The following is a 17,812-nucleotide window of genomic DNA, read 5'->3' on the forward strand; positions in this document are numbered from 1 at the left end:
ATTCCCTAGAGTTCAGAAGGTCGAGGGGTGATCCAATCTGAGTTTAGAAAGTTGAGGAGTGATCTAATCGAGGTGTCTAAAATGATAAAGGGATTCGATAAAGTTGCTACAGAGAAATTATTTCCTCTGGTGAGGGAATCCAGAACAAGAGGGTATGATCTTAACATTAGAACTAGGCTGTTATGGGGTGAAAGCAGGAAGCTACTTTTCACACAAAGGCAAGTGGAAATCTTGAACTCTGTTCCCCCCAAAGGCTGTGGATGCTGAGTCAGTTTTTATTTGGTGAGGGTATCAAGGGATATGGAGAAAAAGCGGGTGAATGTAGTTGAGGTACAGATCAGCCATGACCTATTAGAATGGCAGAACAGGCTTGAGGGGCTGAATGGCCTACTCCTGTTACTATAAGTTCCAATATATAAAGTGAGATCTTGGCACTCAAACTATTATACACTGTTGGGTGCATTTGTGTGAAAATTCCTTTCTTTGCTATTTTAACAGAGGCTAACGGAAACAAACTGATATCTTTATCAAAAATAGTGGAGATAAAAATGTCGCGTGGACTGCGCTAGTACGCTTCCTGCAAATATCCCACAATGTGATTTCAACCCATGTATTTTTAATCAAAACTGGAAGAATCAGCAATAGTTTTCACAAATAACTCTGTAATTTTCTGATGTCCTGTGCCACGTGGCGGAACAGTTCAGGATTGAACCTACGATTCCTCACAGAGTGGGGCCTAGAAACTCGATGGCACAGCGCTCATTTTTTCAGGCTCTAAACGGCCTCCTATGCTTCCAATATGGCGGGCAGGAAATGCATTCTGAATCCGAGCCGTAAGTGTGCCGCCCACCAAATTGATGCGGGCAAAAAGAAAAATCGGCATCCAGGGGCTGCAAGGAAGCAGGGTAGATGATCGAACTCCATTTTAGAAAGCAGCTTGGTGCAAACAGGGGGTTAATAAGTCTCGGATGATACAACAGTAAACTGAAGCTGTTTTGATAATATTGTGTAAGGTACTGATAAAAACAGTAAATAAAATGCTGTAAATACTCAGCGAGACAGAACTGGAAAAAGTTGTGTGTAGTGTCTGAAAGCCCTCTGTATATTTAGATGTACATTGACACGTATATGTATATTTTTCCAGTTCTGACGAAAGGTCATCGACCTGAAACGTTAATTCTGTTTCCTTTTCCACAGATGCTGCCTGACTTGCTGAGTATTTCCAGCATTTCCTGTTTTTATTTCAGATTTCCAGCATCTGCAGTATTTTGCTTTTAACATTGTTTGGGCTGTTGGCCATTTGATCACAGCATGAGGGCTGTTGATCAAGGGACGTACGGGCAGATGGGTGAGATTACGATCTTTACACGATCCAGAGGCAAGTTTGCATATTAATTAAGTGGGGTTTGCATGCGATGTGAGGTGAACAATACAAGAAAGAGGTGATCATGGAGCCGCTGATCCTGGATCACAGGGTGAACAAACGACATGGCAGGAAGGGAGACAGGATAGAAACTTGGAGAAATATAGAACTCATATCAGAGAATCGAAGGAAGAACACCAGGGAGAGGCAGGGGATACGAATTCATGGTCAGTCATGGCCTGTGTAGCCATAACCAACAATGGCAATCGATAACCTTGGTCAACAGGACATACACAGATCACTGATCACAGGGCCCTGTGAGTAGTACCAGGTTCTGTCTGTTTCCTGTTGTTGTAAGCTAAGAACAAAGAACCTAACGAGAATGTTGTATTTTTTTAGAGATTTATTGAGTTCTCAAAGAAGTACATTCATACACATATATATATATATAGTGTATGAAAGCCCTCTGTACATTTAGATGTAGAGTCACACATATATGTATATTTGTTGCATATATTTAAAATACATCCGCTACACAGAATAAGTTGAATTAACCCATTACACAGGTAGCCTTTCTGTTATAAAACATGCTTTTGCTTTGTTGCTAATACTCGAGTATACACTTGTTTACTCTGCATTATGTGCAGCTATGTAATGATTCTCAAAGGCGATATATTTTTTTTTAAAAGGCAGAAAAGTCTAGGAGGGGTAAAGCACTGCTCCACAGTTACAAATGTTCATGTCACTGATAGGAAGCTTCGCTGTGTGTCTCAGAACATTGTAAAGATCAGAAACCATATGACTTTGGACCAGCCAGAGAACCTACCCAACCTCGGGAAACTGTGATACTCTACACATACAGGTTAGCAGAGGAGAGCTGTTGTTCTGGAAACTAATGTTATGTGACAGATTAACATTGAAATAGTCTATCGAAGAGCCACCTGGAAGCATAACTGGTACTGCAGGTACTTGTTGACACTTTTTAAAATGGAGTTTCCCATAGAAGTTGTCTGGAACCAAAATATTGTGACCCCTGAGATTATTTTTCTCATAGAGGGTTATTAGAACGTGGAACGCTTTACCATGAGTAGGTTTTAAGGCAGACTCTAACATAATTTAAAGGAGAACTGGATGAGTATTTGAAAATGAAATATAGAAACATAGAAACATAGAAAATAGGAGCATGAGGAGGCCATTCGGCCCTTCGGGCCTGCTCCGCCATTCAAAATGATCATGGCTGATCGTCTAACTCAGTACCCTGTTCCCGCTATTTCCCCATATCCCTTGATCCCTTTAGCATTAAGAAATATATCTATCTCCTTCTTGAATACATCTAATGACTTGGCCTCCACTGCCTTCTGTGGGAGAGAATTCCACAGGTTCACCACCCTCTGAGTGAAGAAATTTCTCCTCATCTCAGTTCTAAATGGCATACCCCATATCCTGAGACTGTGACCCCTGGTTCTGGACTCCCCAGCCAACGGGAACATCCTCCCTGCATCTAGTCTGTCTAGTCCTGTTAAAATTTTATATGTTTCGATGAGATCACCTCTCATTCTTCTAAACTCTAGTGAATATAGGCCTAGTTGACCCAATATCTCCTCATACATCAGTCCTGCCATCCCAGGAATCAGTCTGGTAAACCTTCGTTGCACTCCCTCCATGGCAAGGACATCCTTCCTCAGATAAGGAGAACAAAACTGCACACAATACTCTAGAAGTGGTCTCACCAAGGCCCTGTATAACTGCAGTAAGACATCCCTGTTCCTGTACTCAAATCCTCTTGCAATGAAGGCCAACATACCATTCGCCTTCCTAACTGCTTGTTGCACCTGAATGCTCGCTTTCAGCGACTGGTGTACAAGAACACCCAGGTCTCGTTGCACCTCCCCTTTTCCCAATCTATCACCATTCAGATAATAATCTGCCTTTCTGTTTTTACAACCAAAGTGGATAACCTCACATTTATCCATATTATACTGCATCTGCCATGTTCTTGCCCACTCACCCAACTTGTCTAAATCACATTGGAGCCTCTTTGCATCCTCCTCACAGCTCACATTCCACCCCAGCTTTATGTCGTCTGAAAACTTGGAAATGTTACATTTAGTTCCTCATCCAAATCATTGATATAGATTGTGAATAGCTGGGGCCCAAGCACTGATCCCTGCGGTACCCCACTAGTCACTGCCTGCCACCCGGAAAAAGACCCGTTTATTCCTACTCTCTGTTTCCTGTCTGTCAACCAATTCTCAATCCATGCCAGCATATTCCCCCGATCCCATGTGCTTTAATTTTGCACACTAACCTCTTGTGTGGGACCTTATCAAAAGTCTTCTGAAAATTTAAATACACCCACATCCACTGGTTCTCCCCTATCTATTCTACTAGTTAACTCCTCAAAAAACTCCAGCATAATTTGTTAAGCATAATTTCCCTTTCATAAACCCATGCTGACTTTGTCCAATCCCGTTAATGCCCTCCAAGTGTTCTGTTATCACACCTTTTATAATAGACTCTAGCATTTTCCCCACTATTGATGTTAGGCTAACTGGTCTGTAATTCCCTGCTTTTTCTCTCCCTCCTTTTTTAAATATTGGGGTTACATTTGCCACCCTCCAATCTGTAGGAACTGTTCCAGCTTCTATAGAATTTTGGAAGATGATCACCAATGCATCCACTATTTCCAGGGCCACTTCCTTTCGTACTTTGTGATGTAGATTATCAGGCCCTGGGGATTTGCCAGCCTTTAGCCCCATTAATTTCCCAAGCACTATTTTTTTACTAATACTGGTTTCCTTCAGTTCCTCCCTCTCACTAGACCCTTGGTTCCCTAACATTTCCAGGAGGTTATTTGTGTCCTCCTTTGTGAAGACAGAACCAAAGTATGTGTTTAATTGTTCTGCCGTTTCTTTATTCCCCATTATAATTTCCCCTATTTCTGACTTCACTAATCTTTTTCTCTTGACATATTTACAGAAGCTTTTACAGTCAGTTTTTATGTTCCCTGCTAGTTTACTCTCATGAAGAATAGAAAGGGATTTGTGGAAAGGGCTCGGAAATGGGATAGGAGTAGATCGGTGCAGTTGAAGAGCAGGCCCTGATATAAGCATGATGAGCCAAATGGCTGCAATTTATATGATTTTATCCTCAGACTTTATGCTAGTAATGTACCAATCTTATTTCCTCCAGATAATACCAACTCCTTAGAGTGATAGAATTGCCTCTCCCTCTCTCTGTAACTTCCTCCAGCCCTTCGCGAACTCCGCGATCCTCCATCCTTGGCCTCTTGTGCATCCCCCACTTCCTTCGCCCCACCATTGGCGGCCGTGCCTTCAGGCATCTAGACCCTAAGCTCTGGAATTCCCTCCCTAAACCGCCCCGCCTCTCTATCTCTCTCTCCTCCTTTAGGACGCTGCTTAAAACCTACCTCTTTGACGAAGCATTTGGACACCTGTCCTGATGTCTCCTTCTTTGGCGTGGTGTCAATCTTTGTCTGATTACGCTCCTATGAAGCGTCTGGAACGTTTTACTACGTTAAAGGCGCTAAATAAATGCAAGTTGTTGTTATTTCAACTAACCAAGTAACCCATTAAAAACCACAGTAAGCTTGCCTACGTCATTGGGGGAGGGATTAGGCACTTTAACTTTCCACTGAGAATCTGGCTATCTCTAACAGAGACTCTGCATTGTGCCTCTGCACTTGTACCTTCCTTCTTCTATGGCCTCTCTCTCTCTCTTTACTTTTGTGTTGTGAGTTGAAAACAACTTTAGTTGCCCCCAAGTGATTTAATTAAGTTGGCCGCACTACAATTATTGAATAAGTATATTGTTAGAAAATAGACGTTTTCGTAACAAACCAAAAGTCATTGTCATTAAATAACCTGCCTTACAAATCCTCTCAAGCATGGCTAGAGAACATACAATGTTCCAAAAGAAATTAATATGAATTATAATACCATTCAGAGAGAGATGGAAATCAATTTAGCTGTCACCTAGATTAACTGAATAAACAGATTGCTGTATCTGGCTAGAGAGTGTTTTTTTTTAGTGAGGACTAATACCCCAAAATTGTAAGAAAGTATTAAACTAACTTGTATCTTTCCTTATTCAGTGAACCAAAGATTATATAACATGTCTAAATTCAAGACTTTTATTTAGACTATCCCTCCATACTTGAAGGGTGGTAGTCCTTCCAGGATTGTCTTCCTTTACAATAACCCTTTCTCTGCTGTGCTTGTTTTTATCAGTCTCTCTCAGAAACAAACATAAATTAAAGAGATTCTACTGTTCCCAGTTTCTGAGAACATGTCAAAATAAACAAGCAATGCAAAATTTCAAATGTAAAGTTTCACTCATCATTCTTGCATATTCTGCACATCACACTTTCAATGTAATCATAAGAACATAAGAAATAGGAGCAGGAGTGGGCCAATCGGCCCTTCGAGCCTGCTCCGCCATTTAATAAGATCATATCATAAAACCAAAAAAATGGTGACACTTTTCTAATTGGCTCAATTTTCTCAGGAACTCGGGAATAAGTGAAAAGCGGTGAAGTGTTCTTTTTCATTGTTACCTATTTTCAAGATATTAAGGGGAACTGATAGGGTAGATAGAGAGAAACTATTTCCACTGGTTGGGGAGTTGAGGACTAAGGGACATAGCCTAAAAATTAGAGCCAGGGCTTTCAGGAGTGAAGTTAGGAAACACTTCTATATGCAAAGGGTGGTAGAAGTTTGGAACTCTCTTCCCCAAACAGCAGTTGGTGCTAGCTCAATTGTTAATTTTAAATCTGAGATTGATAGATTTTTGTTAATCAATGGTATTAAGGGTAATGGGGCTAAGATGGGTATATAGAGTTAGGTCACAGATCAGTCATGATCACATTGAATGGCGGAACAGGCTTGAGGGGCTAAATGGCCTACTCCTGTTCCTATGTTCCTACCAGGGAAATTTGAGCCGGTCAAAAATCACTTTACTGCTATCCATTTACTTCACTTACATAGAATCATAGAGTGGTTACAACACAGAAGGAGGCCATTTGGCCCGTTGAGCCCATGTCAGCTCTCTGCAAGAGCAATTCAGCTAGACCCACTCCCCTGCCTTTTCCCCGTAGCCCTGCAATTTTTTTTCCTTCACGTATTTATCCAATTCCCTTTTGAAAGCCATGATTGAATCCACCTCCACCACCCTTTCAGGCAGTGCATTCCAAATCTTACCCACTCACTGTGTAAAAACGTTTTTCCTCAAGTCGCCTATGGTTCTTTTGCCGATTACCTTAAATCTGTGTCCTCTGGTTCTCGACCCTACCACCTATGGGAACAGCTTCTCTCTGTCTATTCTGTCTAGACCCCCCCACGATTTTGAACACCTCTATCAAATCTCCTTTCAACCTTCTCTGCTCTAAGAAGAACAACCCCAGCTTCTCCAGTCTATCCCAAACTGCAACCATATTCTTTGACTGAATGTGAGCAATGCCACAGCCTGTCCATTTAGGCCCATGGATCCGAACAATGCCCAAATTGAAGAGAGAAGATACAGATAAGTCAAGAAGCAGCAGTAGGGCAATGCTCGGGCGAGGGGAGACTGAGTAAGGCAAGGTCTGGGAAAGAATGAAGTGAGTTAGATTGGAGGACAACCGTCTGATTTGTAGAAAATGGTGCCTGTAATGGTGTCGCACATGATATGGGTGTTTCAGCATTTGCAGAATTTCTAGGAATTGGAATTACCCTTCAGGTAATGATAATGCGACATGTTTCACAGTGGTTTGGTCTGGTTAGGTTGAATGGCTGTTCACAAGTACTCAGTACATGCTGACAAGTTTGGGAAGATCCAATTCAACATGATTTGAAGCAAGAAAATTGAATTCTAATCGATATTGTGTCTCCAACACCCTTTATGAACCCACTACTATACCCCAGTCATTTCTACTTCAGAATACATGCAGTATTGCTGCTTGCTGGTTTCACTACGCTCTGTAGTGGGGACTGTAATCCCCAGGTTCTTGTTACAGCCGCTCTTCCGAACTAACTTCAGTAAAATACTCTTCAGGTGTCTCCTAAACCTTTCATTCACAAATGCGTAGAGGAGTGGATTGAAACAGCAGTGGGTGAAGGCAATAGACTCAGTCACTTGCAAGGCATAATCCAGCCTCTTGCTCACCTCACAGTTGTCAATCACACCATGGTCCTCCAGGGATTGCAAGAAAAGGACAATGTTGTAAGGGAACCACAAGACGAAGAACACAGTCACCAATATGATGACCAGCTTTAAGGCTTTGTCCTTGCCAAAGGATCTGGACTTGAGCAGGACTGAGGCAATCCGGGCGTAGAAGAAGATCATGGCAAAAAATGGAATGACGAACGCGATGATGTTGACCTGGAGTTGTATCGTTGTCTTCCAAATCACCAGCTGCTCGTCGTCATAGTGACTGAGGCAAGTGTACCTATCGGCGATCTTCCTGGACTGACTGAATATGAGTTCAGGAATTGAAACGATTATTGCCAGGCTCCAAACAGCAGCACTAATGACAATGCTCTTGTAGATCGTCCGATGGTTCTTCATGGAGACCGTGTGGACGATTTGGAGGTACATGTCCAAACTCATGCAGGCTATGAAGAAGACACCACTGTAGAAGTTCACGCTATAGACGGCACTTATTATTTTACACATGGCATTTCCAAAGATCCACTCTGAGGTCACATAGGTGGCCCAAAAGGGAAGAGACACGACAAACAGAAGGTCGGAGATAGCCAAATTCAGCAGGTAGATTTCAGTCATTGTTTTCAACTTGAGGTACTTAATTATCATGAGGATAAGGAAGCTGTTGCCTAGCATTCCGAAAGCAAACACCGTGATGTACAGGACTGGGAGGAAGATCTTCCCAAAGGCTTTGACTTCATCCTTCACGCAGGGCAGGAAGGGAGTGAGGTCCTCATCGGTGTAGTTATAGTCCCCGCCATCATAGTTTGAGTTGTTGGGGGCCCCCTCCAAATTAACGCTGCTCATCTTCATAGAAATGGCAGAAAGCTCCAGAGCCCTTACATGAAAGAGAAAAATAAGAAGTGTTCAATAAATTTGTAACAAAAAAAAGGCAGTGGTTTGATTGGACCTTTTATATTTTGAAGAGTACAAAAAAAATACTTATTTTCTTCCCCAACCTCAGGACGAACATAAGAACACAAGAAATAGGAGCAGGAGTTGGCCATACGGCCCCTCGAGCCTGCTCCACCATTCAATCAGATCATGGCTGATCTTCAACCTCAACTCCACTTTCCTGCCTGATCCCCATATCCCTTGATTCCTCTACAGTCCAAAAATTTATCTAACTCAGCCTTGTATATATTCAACAACTCAGCAACCACAACCCCCTGGGGTAGAGAATTACAAAGATTCACAACCCACTGAGTGAAGAAATTCCTCCTCATCTCAGTCTTAAATGGCCGACCCCTTATCCTGCGACTATGCCCTCTAGTTCTAGATTCTCCAGCCAGGGTAAACAATCTGTCAGCATCTACCCTGTCAAGCCCCCTCAGAATCTGATGTGTTTCAATGAGATCACCCCTCATTCTTCTAAACTTCAGAGTATAGGCCCATTCTACTCAATCTTTCATCACAGGACAATCCTCTCATAGAATCATAGAAAGGTTACAGCACGGAAGAAGCCATTCGGCCCATCGAGTCCACTCCGGCTCGATGCAAGAGCAATCCAGCTAGTCCCACTCCCACGCCCTATCCCGCAACCCTGCAAATTTTTTACTTTCAATTACTTATCCAGTTCCCTTTTGAAGATCATGAATGAATCTGCCTCCATCACCCCCTCAGGCAGTGCATTCCAGATCCTAACCACTCGTTGTGTAAAAGGTTTTCCCTCATGTCACCTTTGGTTCTTTTGCCAATCACCTTAAATCCATGCCCACCAATGGGAACAGTTTCTCTCTATCTACTCTGTCTAGACCCTTCATGATTTTGAATACCTCTATCAAATCTCCTCGCAACCTTCTCTCATCCCAGGAATTAATCTAGTGAACCTCCGTTGCACCGCTTCTAAAACAAGTATATCCTTCCTTAGATAAGGAGACAAAAACTGTACGCAGTACTCCAGGTGAGGTCTCACCAAAGCCCTGTACAATTGTAGTAAAACTTCCTTACTCTAGTACTCCAACCCAACCTTGCAATAAAGGCCAACATGCCTTTTGCTTTCCTAATTGCCTGCTGTACCTACATGCTGACTTCTTGGGCCCGATATTAGGAGGGCGACGGATTCGCAGCAGGAGGTCGGCGCCCGGTGAAATCGGGGTGCTCCGCACGCAATCGCAGGCTAATTGGAGCCACTTACCTGTGCTTCCGGGTTTCGCGCTGGAAAGCTGCGCAGCGGGCAGACTGCGCATGCGGAGCATAGGCTGTCAGCTGGAGGAGCCCTATTTAAAGGGGCAGGCCACCACTGACTGATGCTGCAGGAAATAGGAAAAATTACAGCATGGAGCAACCCAGGGGGAAGGCTGCTCCCAGGTTTAATGATGCCTCACTCCAGGTATTATTGGATGGGGTGAGGAGGAGGGGGAGGACAGAGATGTTCCCCCCGGCGGGCGGGGCGGGAGGAAGCGGCCTGCCTCTGCCACCAAGAAGGCCTGGCTCGAGGTGGCAGAGGAGGTCACCTGCACCACCAACATATCGCGCACCTGCATACAGTGCAGGAGGCGCTTCAATGACCTAAGTAGGTCAGCCACAGTGAGTACACTTACTCATTCCCCTACACTCCATCTGCTACATCACCGCCCCCACCCCACATCTCCTTCTGCACTGCCAACACTACTCTATCACATCACTCCTGACACCCACTCAAAGCTCATCCTCATCTTACCTGCACTTACTCACCTCGCCAGTACTCATCCTGCCACTACCGCTCAACCCAATCCTCATACAATCTCATGGCTCGATCTCATACTCACCCCCTCATGCATCTCTTTCACAGTCAGCCTCACTCAACCTGCCACTACCTGTGCTGCAGCCACAGGGCATGCATCACAAATGTGTAGTAGGAAGTGTAAGGCAACGTGTCGTGAGCATGAAGGGGATGCACAAGGGCGTTTGAGGGTTTGTCATGGTTTTTACTTATATTTAATTTCTGATCAACTCACATTACATATTATATTAGCACCACTACTGCCACGTCTTTGCAAATCTTGTCTGGTTTGTGCAATAATGCCCTTCCTGAGGATCACTATGAAGACCCACAACTGATGCCACCCATTGTGTCACTGCAGAGTGGGTGTAGGTGTATTTGCAGGGCTCTTTTGTATAGACGACTGAGAAACATCGGCGATGTCCCCGCTCTGGAAGGATGCGGAGGAGAAGTTGTTGAGGGCAGTGGTGACTTTGACAGCGACAGGTAAAAAGATGGTGCTCGGGCCAGGTGGGAGCAGCTCGGCATGAAGGAGGCTGCAGATGTCCACGACTACATGTTGAGTGACTCTGAGCCTCCGTGTGCACTGCTGCTCAGAGAGGTCCAGGAAGCTGAGCCTCGGTCTGTAGACCCTGTGGCGAGGGTAGTGCCCCCTGCGACGCATCTCTCCCTGTGGTTGCCCTCCCTCCTGCTGTGCAGGTGGATGTGTCACAGCACTGTGTTGTGGGTCTCCACGTATCAGAGGTGGACGGCGTGGCCGGCGAGACTGGTGATGCTGCTCGCCCTCTGAGGAGGTCATGACTGCAGCTGCGGCGGCCCCCATCCGCAAGATGTACATTTGAGGGGGTCCGCAAGGTAGGTAAATGTGTCTGGACACCAAGGTAAGTGTGCAAGTTTGTGAATTTTATTGTTAGGAGGAGAGTGGTGGAGGCCAAACTTTGTCCCAAGTGACAGAGTGGCCTCCTGCAATGACTGAGGGTCCCCCCCCCCCCACCTGTCAAATGGACCTTTGCAGCTGCCACAGGCTGATGGCTGCAACACGTCCACTTCAACTGGGAGTGTTTCCCCCAGTACGGGAAACAGTCCCAGTTGTTTGCAAAATCCCACGCCTCCTAAAATATCATGTTAATCAGGTCTCTAAACCACCTGAAGTACCTAAACAATTACTTTAAGTGGCACCCCGTCGGCTTTAATTGCCGGCGGGAGTCCCACATGCGGGGGCTGTGTGAGCATGTCAGCGCGTCACTGGGGAACCCGGAAGTGGGCCCGGGAATCCCCGATTTTCGCAACCCCCCCGCCACGAACGCACCCGCTCGGGGGTGCGGAAATCGAGCCCCTTGTGTTTCTTGTACCAGGATACCCAAGTCTCTCTTGACACTAACATTTAATAGTTTCTCACCATTTAAACAGTATTCTATTTTTCTATTCTTCCTACCAAAGTGAATAACCTCACATTTCCCCACATCTGCCACCTTCTTGCCCACTCACTTAACCTGTCTATATCCCCTTGCAGACTCTTTGGGCTCGATTTTCAAATGGCAGTGGGATGGCACCGGGGGGTGATCAATGGACGTGCAGCAAAACCGGATAATAAAATCTTACCATTCGCCACACGATCGCTAGGTAATTGATGCTGATTAATCTTGTTTCCGGGTTTCGCACCCAGCAGCCAGCCTGATTGACAGGAGCTGCAATGACGGTGGAAAGAGAGAGAGAGAGACCTCATTGGGCGCAAAGATTGGTGGGGGACAAAGATGGGGGGGCACAAAGATTGGGGGGACGAAGATGCGGGGGGACATCGGACATCATCAGGGAGGGGGAGACATTGCGGGGGGGTGAGACATCAGAGAAGAAACTTCGGAGAAGAGACATCGGAGAAGAGACATTTGGGGGTAAGACATCGGGGGTAAGATATCGGGGGGAGAGACATCGGACATCGGAGCAGGGGGGTGCAGGTGAGATCGTTTGAAAGGTAGATTTTTTTTTTAACTTTGTGAAATCTTATTTTATTTAATTTATTTAGTTTATTTTTGCCTGATCTGGCCCTTCACGCCTGGTGAATCAGAAGCCGTGGGAAAGCTGCCCAGGTAAGTTGATAATCGTTGCAACTATCTACTATGTGTAGCACCAGCGTTCTGGCCATTTTTATGTATCATATTTTAAATCCAATATCCCCAAGAAAGAACTGTACTGTTTGGCAAGCTTGTGGGAGTGGCTTAGGGAATAGGATTGACTGGCAGGAGTTTCGAGTCAGGCTAACCTGACTAAGGTGCATTCATATTCAAACGGACATTTCACGCTGATAGGCTGGGCGGAAGGGAACCCAGGCCGATTGACATCATCACCATTTAACATGATTACTGGGAACAATATCCCGAGAGGTAACTCAGAGACACTCAGTCCCAGCGAAACTGATGGAAGGCAGGAGATGGCCGGGCCATTGTCTTCCAGGAGAGAAGCCAGTTTAGCAAGATCGGTTTGAGATCGAAACCCATTACCTACTAATGGGGGCCATCAACTCAGGAAATGACAGACACCCAGTAATCAACACCCATTGTCTCTCCAGGTGCAAGGCCTGGGAGCGGGAAAACGAAATAGCATTTTTCACAAAGATTTCAAAGGTTATGAGTCAGTCCAGGCCACGGTGGGGAGGGTTCAGACAGATCACCTGAGTCAATACATCAATCAGTATTGGCGGGAGAAAAGGTGATGGGTTTTGGGGATATAAGGAGCCGTTTGGTAACGGTTCCGGGCTCGGCTCTGCTCTCTTCTCTCTTATCCTCGGCATCAAACCACAGCGAGTCTCCCGAGTGGGGCTCGGCTCCATTCAATAGAACACCGCCAGAGGCTGAGCGCTGCTCTTCATCCCTCATCAACGGACCTCGAGTCAAACTGGAAATTGGAAACTGCGTCGGCGGTACGGAACCAGGAGCGAGATGTGGAGGAAGAGGCTGGAAGCAACAACGGGCAATCGGGGTGAGCGTACTGCCTGCGCCTGCACAAGACCACTTAGCCGTGTGAGGGGGTGATTGTAAGTCCCAACCAAACCTTAGAGGGTTTTAGTGCTGGGTGGGGGGGGGTGTCCTGTGTTAGTTTATTTCACGGGAGGGTTCTCTTATTAGGCCGTGGTAATTTAGCACTGTCGGGCTTATTGGACAAGCCAGGGTTGTACTGTTTGTACTGTTTACTAGTGTTATTGTTAATCTTATTAAACACAATACGGTTGAACCCGAAAACGTGTGTCCGAGTCTGATCTGTCCTTATAATCCCTATCATTCCAGAACTGATAGTAAGAGGTGTGTTTTCAGTACGCCTGAGAAAACCCCTTATGTATGTAACAAATAAAGCACCTTAAGTATATCTGTGTGAGACGCGGAAGTCGGCGGTTTGGAGCCGGGTTCCTTACCCGCTCGGGATTTTCCTGATTTTCACTGCCCCCCTGCCCCCAATGCACTCGGACTTTCATTTGAAAATCGAGCCCCATGTCTCTGTAATGGCTATTAGGTCAAACCCATTTACCTCTATTGTGCAACTAATCCATCTATCTTGTTACGAATGCTCAGTGCATTCAGATAAAGTATCTTTAATTTTGACTTTCTACCATTTTTTCCTGCTTTGACCTTATTTGTTGTTGCACTATTATTGGCAAACTCTCTGTCCCTTCCTGCCACACTCCACTTATCTTTACCTAAATCACTACACTACTCTGTTGCCTTGACTTTTCTCATCAGATTTCTAAATTTCCCCTCACCTGACCCCTCCCCCCCTCTTTTTAGTTTAAAGCCCTAACTCTAGCCCTATTTATTCGATTCACCAGGAGACGCTGGTCCCAGCCTGGTTTACGTGGAGCCCGTCCCAATGGAACAGCTCTCTCTTTCCCCAGTACTGGTGTCAGTGCCCCATGAATCGAAACCCCTGTCTCCCACATCACTCTTTGAGCCACGCATTTAACTCTCTGATCTGTTTGTCCCGATGCCAATTTGCTCGTGGCTGAGGTTGTAATCCAGAGATTATTACCTTTTAAGTTCTGCTTATTAATTTAGACCCCAGCTCCTCAAACTGTTTCAGCAGAACCCCATTCTTAGTTCTATCTATGTCATTGGTTCCTCTGTGGATCACAACAACTGGATCCTCCCCCTCAACCTCCATGTTCTTTTCCAGCCATGAGGAGAGGTCCTTAATCCTGTCACTGGGCAGGCAACACAGCCTTCGGGACTCTCGGTCGCGGCTGCAAAGAACAGTGTCTATCCCCCTAACTATTCTATCCCCTACCACTACCACATTCCTTTTTACTCCCCCCACTTGAACAGCCTCCTGTACCACGGTGCTCTGGTCGTTTTTTTTTCATTCGTTCATGGGATGTGGGCGTCACTGGTGAGGCCAGCATTTATCGCCCATCCCTAATTGCCCATGAGAAGGTGGTGGTGAGCCGCCTTCTTGAACTGCTGCAGTCCATCTGGTGAAGGTTCTCCCACAGTGCTGTTAGGAAGGGAGTTCCAGGATTTTGACCCAGCGACGATGAAGGAACGGCGATATATTTCCAAGTCAGGATGGTGTGTGACTTGGAGGGGAACGTGCAGGTGGTGTTGTTCCCATGTGCCTGCTGCTCTTGTCCTTCGAGGTGGTAGAAGTCACGGGTTTGGGAGGTGCTGTCGAAGAAGCCTTGGCGAGTTGCTGCAGTACATCCTGTGGATGGTACGCACTGCAGCCACTGTGCACCGGTGATGAAGGGAGTGAATATTTAGGGTGGATGGGATGCCAATCAAGCAGAATGCTTTGTCCTGGATGGTGTCGAGCTTCTTGAGTGTTGTTGGTGCTGTACTCATCCAGGCAAGTGAAGAGTATTCCATCACACTCCTGACTTGTGCCTTGTAGATGGTGGATAGGCTTTGGGGAGTCAGGAGGTGAGTCACTCGCCTCAAAATGCCTAGCCTCTGACCTGCTCTCGTAGCCACAGTATTTATATGGCTGGTCCAGTTAAGTTTCTGGTCAATGGTGACCCCCAGGATGTTGATGGTGGGGGATTCGGCGATGGTAATGCCGTTGAATGTCATGGGGAGGTGGTTAGACTCTCTCTTGTTGGAGATGGTCATTGCCTGGCACTTGTCTGGCGCGAATGTTACTTGCCACTTATCAGCCCAAGCCTGGATGTTGCTGCATGCGGGCACGGACTGCTTCATTATCCGTATGTGTCTGTGTGTGTGTGTGTGTGTCTGTGTCTATGTGTGTGTTTGTGTGTCTGTGTCTGTGTGTCTGTGTCTGTGTGTTCTGTGCCTGTGTGTTCTGTGTCTGTGTGTGTGTGTGTATGTGTCTGTGTGTGTGTCTGTTTGTATGTGCGTGTGTGTGTGTAAGTCTGTGTGTGTGTGTATGTGTGTGTGTGTGTGTATGGGCCCGATTTTACCAGGGGTGCGGGTTCTCGGCGGGCAGGCCACGCGCCCGGTGAAATTAGTGGGTTGCCCGCGCGATTGCAGCAGGCAACACACTAATTGGATCCACTTACCTGCTCCTCCGGGTTCCCCGATGCTGATCTGCGCGTCGGGCGGGCTGCGCATGCGCAGTAAGATCTGTCAGCTGGAGGCGCTCCACTTAAAGGGGCAGTCCTCCACTGACAGATGCTGCCACAAACAGCAAAAATTACAGCATGGAGCAGCCCAGGGGGAAGGCTGCTCCCAGTTTAATGATGCCTCACCCCAGGTATCATTAGGTGGGGTGAGGAGGAGGGGGAGGACAGAGATCTTCCACCCGGCGGGCGGGAGGAAGCGGCCTGCCTCTGCCACCAAGAAGGCCTGGCTCGAGGTGGCAGAGGGGGTCACCTGCGCCACCAACATATCGCCCACCTGCATACAGTGCAGGAGGCGCTCCAATGACCTCAGTAGGTCAGCCACAGTGAGAACACGTAGTCTTTCCCCTACACTCCGCCTGCCACAACACTGCCCCCACCCCACATCTCCTTCGGCACTGCCAACACTACTCTGTCACATGACCCCTCATACCCACTCAAACCTCATCCTCATCTTACCTGCACCTACTCACCTCGCCAGTACTCATCCCGCCACTACCACTCAACCCAATCCTCATACAATCTCATGGCTCTATCCCATACTCACCCTCTCGTGCATCTCTCTCATGGCCAGCCTCACTCAACCTGCCACCACCTGTGCTGCAGCCACAGGGCATGCATCATATATGTGCAGTAGGAAGCGTAAGGCAAACGTGTCGTGTGCATGAAGGGGATGCACAAGGGTGTTTGAGGGATTGTCATGGTTCTTACTTCTATTGAATTAAAGAACAACTCACATCACACATTATATTGGCACCACTACTGCCATGTCTTCGCGAATCCTGTCTGGTTTGTGCAATAATGCCCGCTCCTGGGTATCCCCATGAGGACCCACCACTGATGCCACCCAGTGTGTCACTGCAGAGTGGGTGTAGGTGTATTTGCAAGGTTCTTCTGCGCAGACGACTGAGAGACATCGGGGATGTCCCCGGTTGCAGCCTGGAAGGCTGTGGAGCAAAAGTTCGGGAGGGCAGTGGTGACTTTGACAGCGACAGGTAGGAAGATGGTGCACGGGCCAGCCAGGAGCAGCTCGGCATGAAAGAGGCTGCAGATGTCCACGGCTACATGTCGAGTGACTCTGAGCCTCCGTGTGCACTGCTGCTCAGAGAGGTCCTGGAGGCTGAGCCTCGGTCTGTGGAACGTGTGGCGAGGGTAGTGCCCTCTGCGACGCATCTCTCTCTGCGGTAGCCCTCCCTCCTGCTGTACAGGTGGATGTGTCACAGCACTCTGTTGTGGAGCTCCACATGTCAGAGGTGGACGGTGTGGATGGCGAGGCTGGTGATGCCGTTCGCCCTCCGAGGAGGTCATGACTGCAGCTACGGCGGCCCCCATCCGCAAGATGTACATCTGAGGGGGTCCGCAAGGTAGGTACATGTCTCCGGACCCCGAGGTAAGTGTGCAGGTTGGTGACTTCAACCATCAGCAGGAGGGTGGTGGAGGCCAAACTTTGTCCCAAGTGACAGAGCGGCCTCCTGCAATGGCTGAGGGTCCCCCACCCCCCCCCCCACCTGTCAAATGGACCTTTGCAGCTGCCACAGGCTGACGGCTGCAACACGTCCATTTCAACTGGGACTGTTTCCCCCAGTGTGTGAAACAGTCCCATGTTTATCCAAAATCACACACAGTCCCTTAATCAGGTCAGTTAATGACCTGAACAACCAAAGTAAATACACTCAAGTGGCATCCCGCTGGCTTTAATTGCCTGCGGGATTCCCACCAGCGGGGGCTGCGCACGCACCCCCGCACGTCAGCGCGGAACCCGGACGTGGGCGGGATCGAGGCGCGATCCGGTCCCGCTCCGGGATTTCGGGATTTTCGGGGCCCCCCCGCCGAGAACGCACCCGGTAGCGGGTGCTAAAATCGGGCCCTATGTGTCTGTGTGTGTGTGTGAGTCTGTGTGTGTGTATGTGTGTGTGTGGGTATGTGTCTGTGTGAGTGTGTCTGTGTCGGTGTTAAATAGCATGCTGACACTCACTATCCACAT

General features: G+C 47.2%; 1 protein-coding gene across 2 annotated transcripts in view; it reads right to left on the reverse strand.

Annotated features, from left to right (window-relative positions):
* Positions 1-1,778: 1,778 nt before the first annotated feature.
* The window catches only part of LOC137299402 (atypical chemokine receptor 2-like), a 40,874-nt gene continuing 24,840 nt past the window's right edge, over positions 1,779-17,812 (reverse strand). For both annotated transcript variants that reach the window (XM_067968125.1, XM_067968116.1), the window contains exon 2: positions 1,779-8,402. In XM_067968125.1, the coding sequence (XP_067824226.1) occupies positions 7,274-8,377 (1,104 nt within the window). In that variant the 5' untranslated portion in view covers positions 8,378-8,402 and the 3' untranslated portion in view covers positions 1,779-7,273. The remainder of the gene's footprint in view (positions 8,403-17,812) is intronic.

Source organism: Heptranchias perlo, chromosome 2 (genome assembly GCF_035084215.1).
Source record: "Heptranchias perlo isolate sHepPer1 chromosome 2, sHepPer1.hap1, whole genome shotgun sequence".
Taxonomy (NCBI): Eukaryota; Metazoa; Chordata; class Chondrichthyes; order Hexanchiformes; family Hexanchidae; genus Heptranchias; species Heptranchias perlo.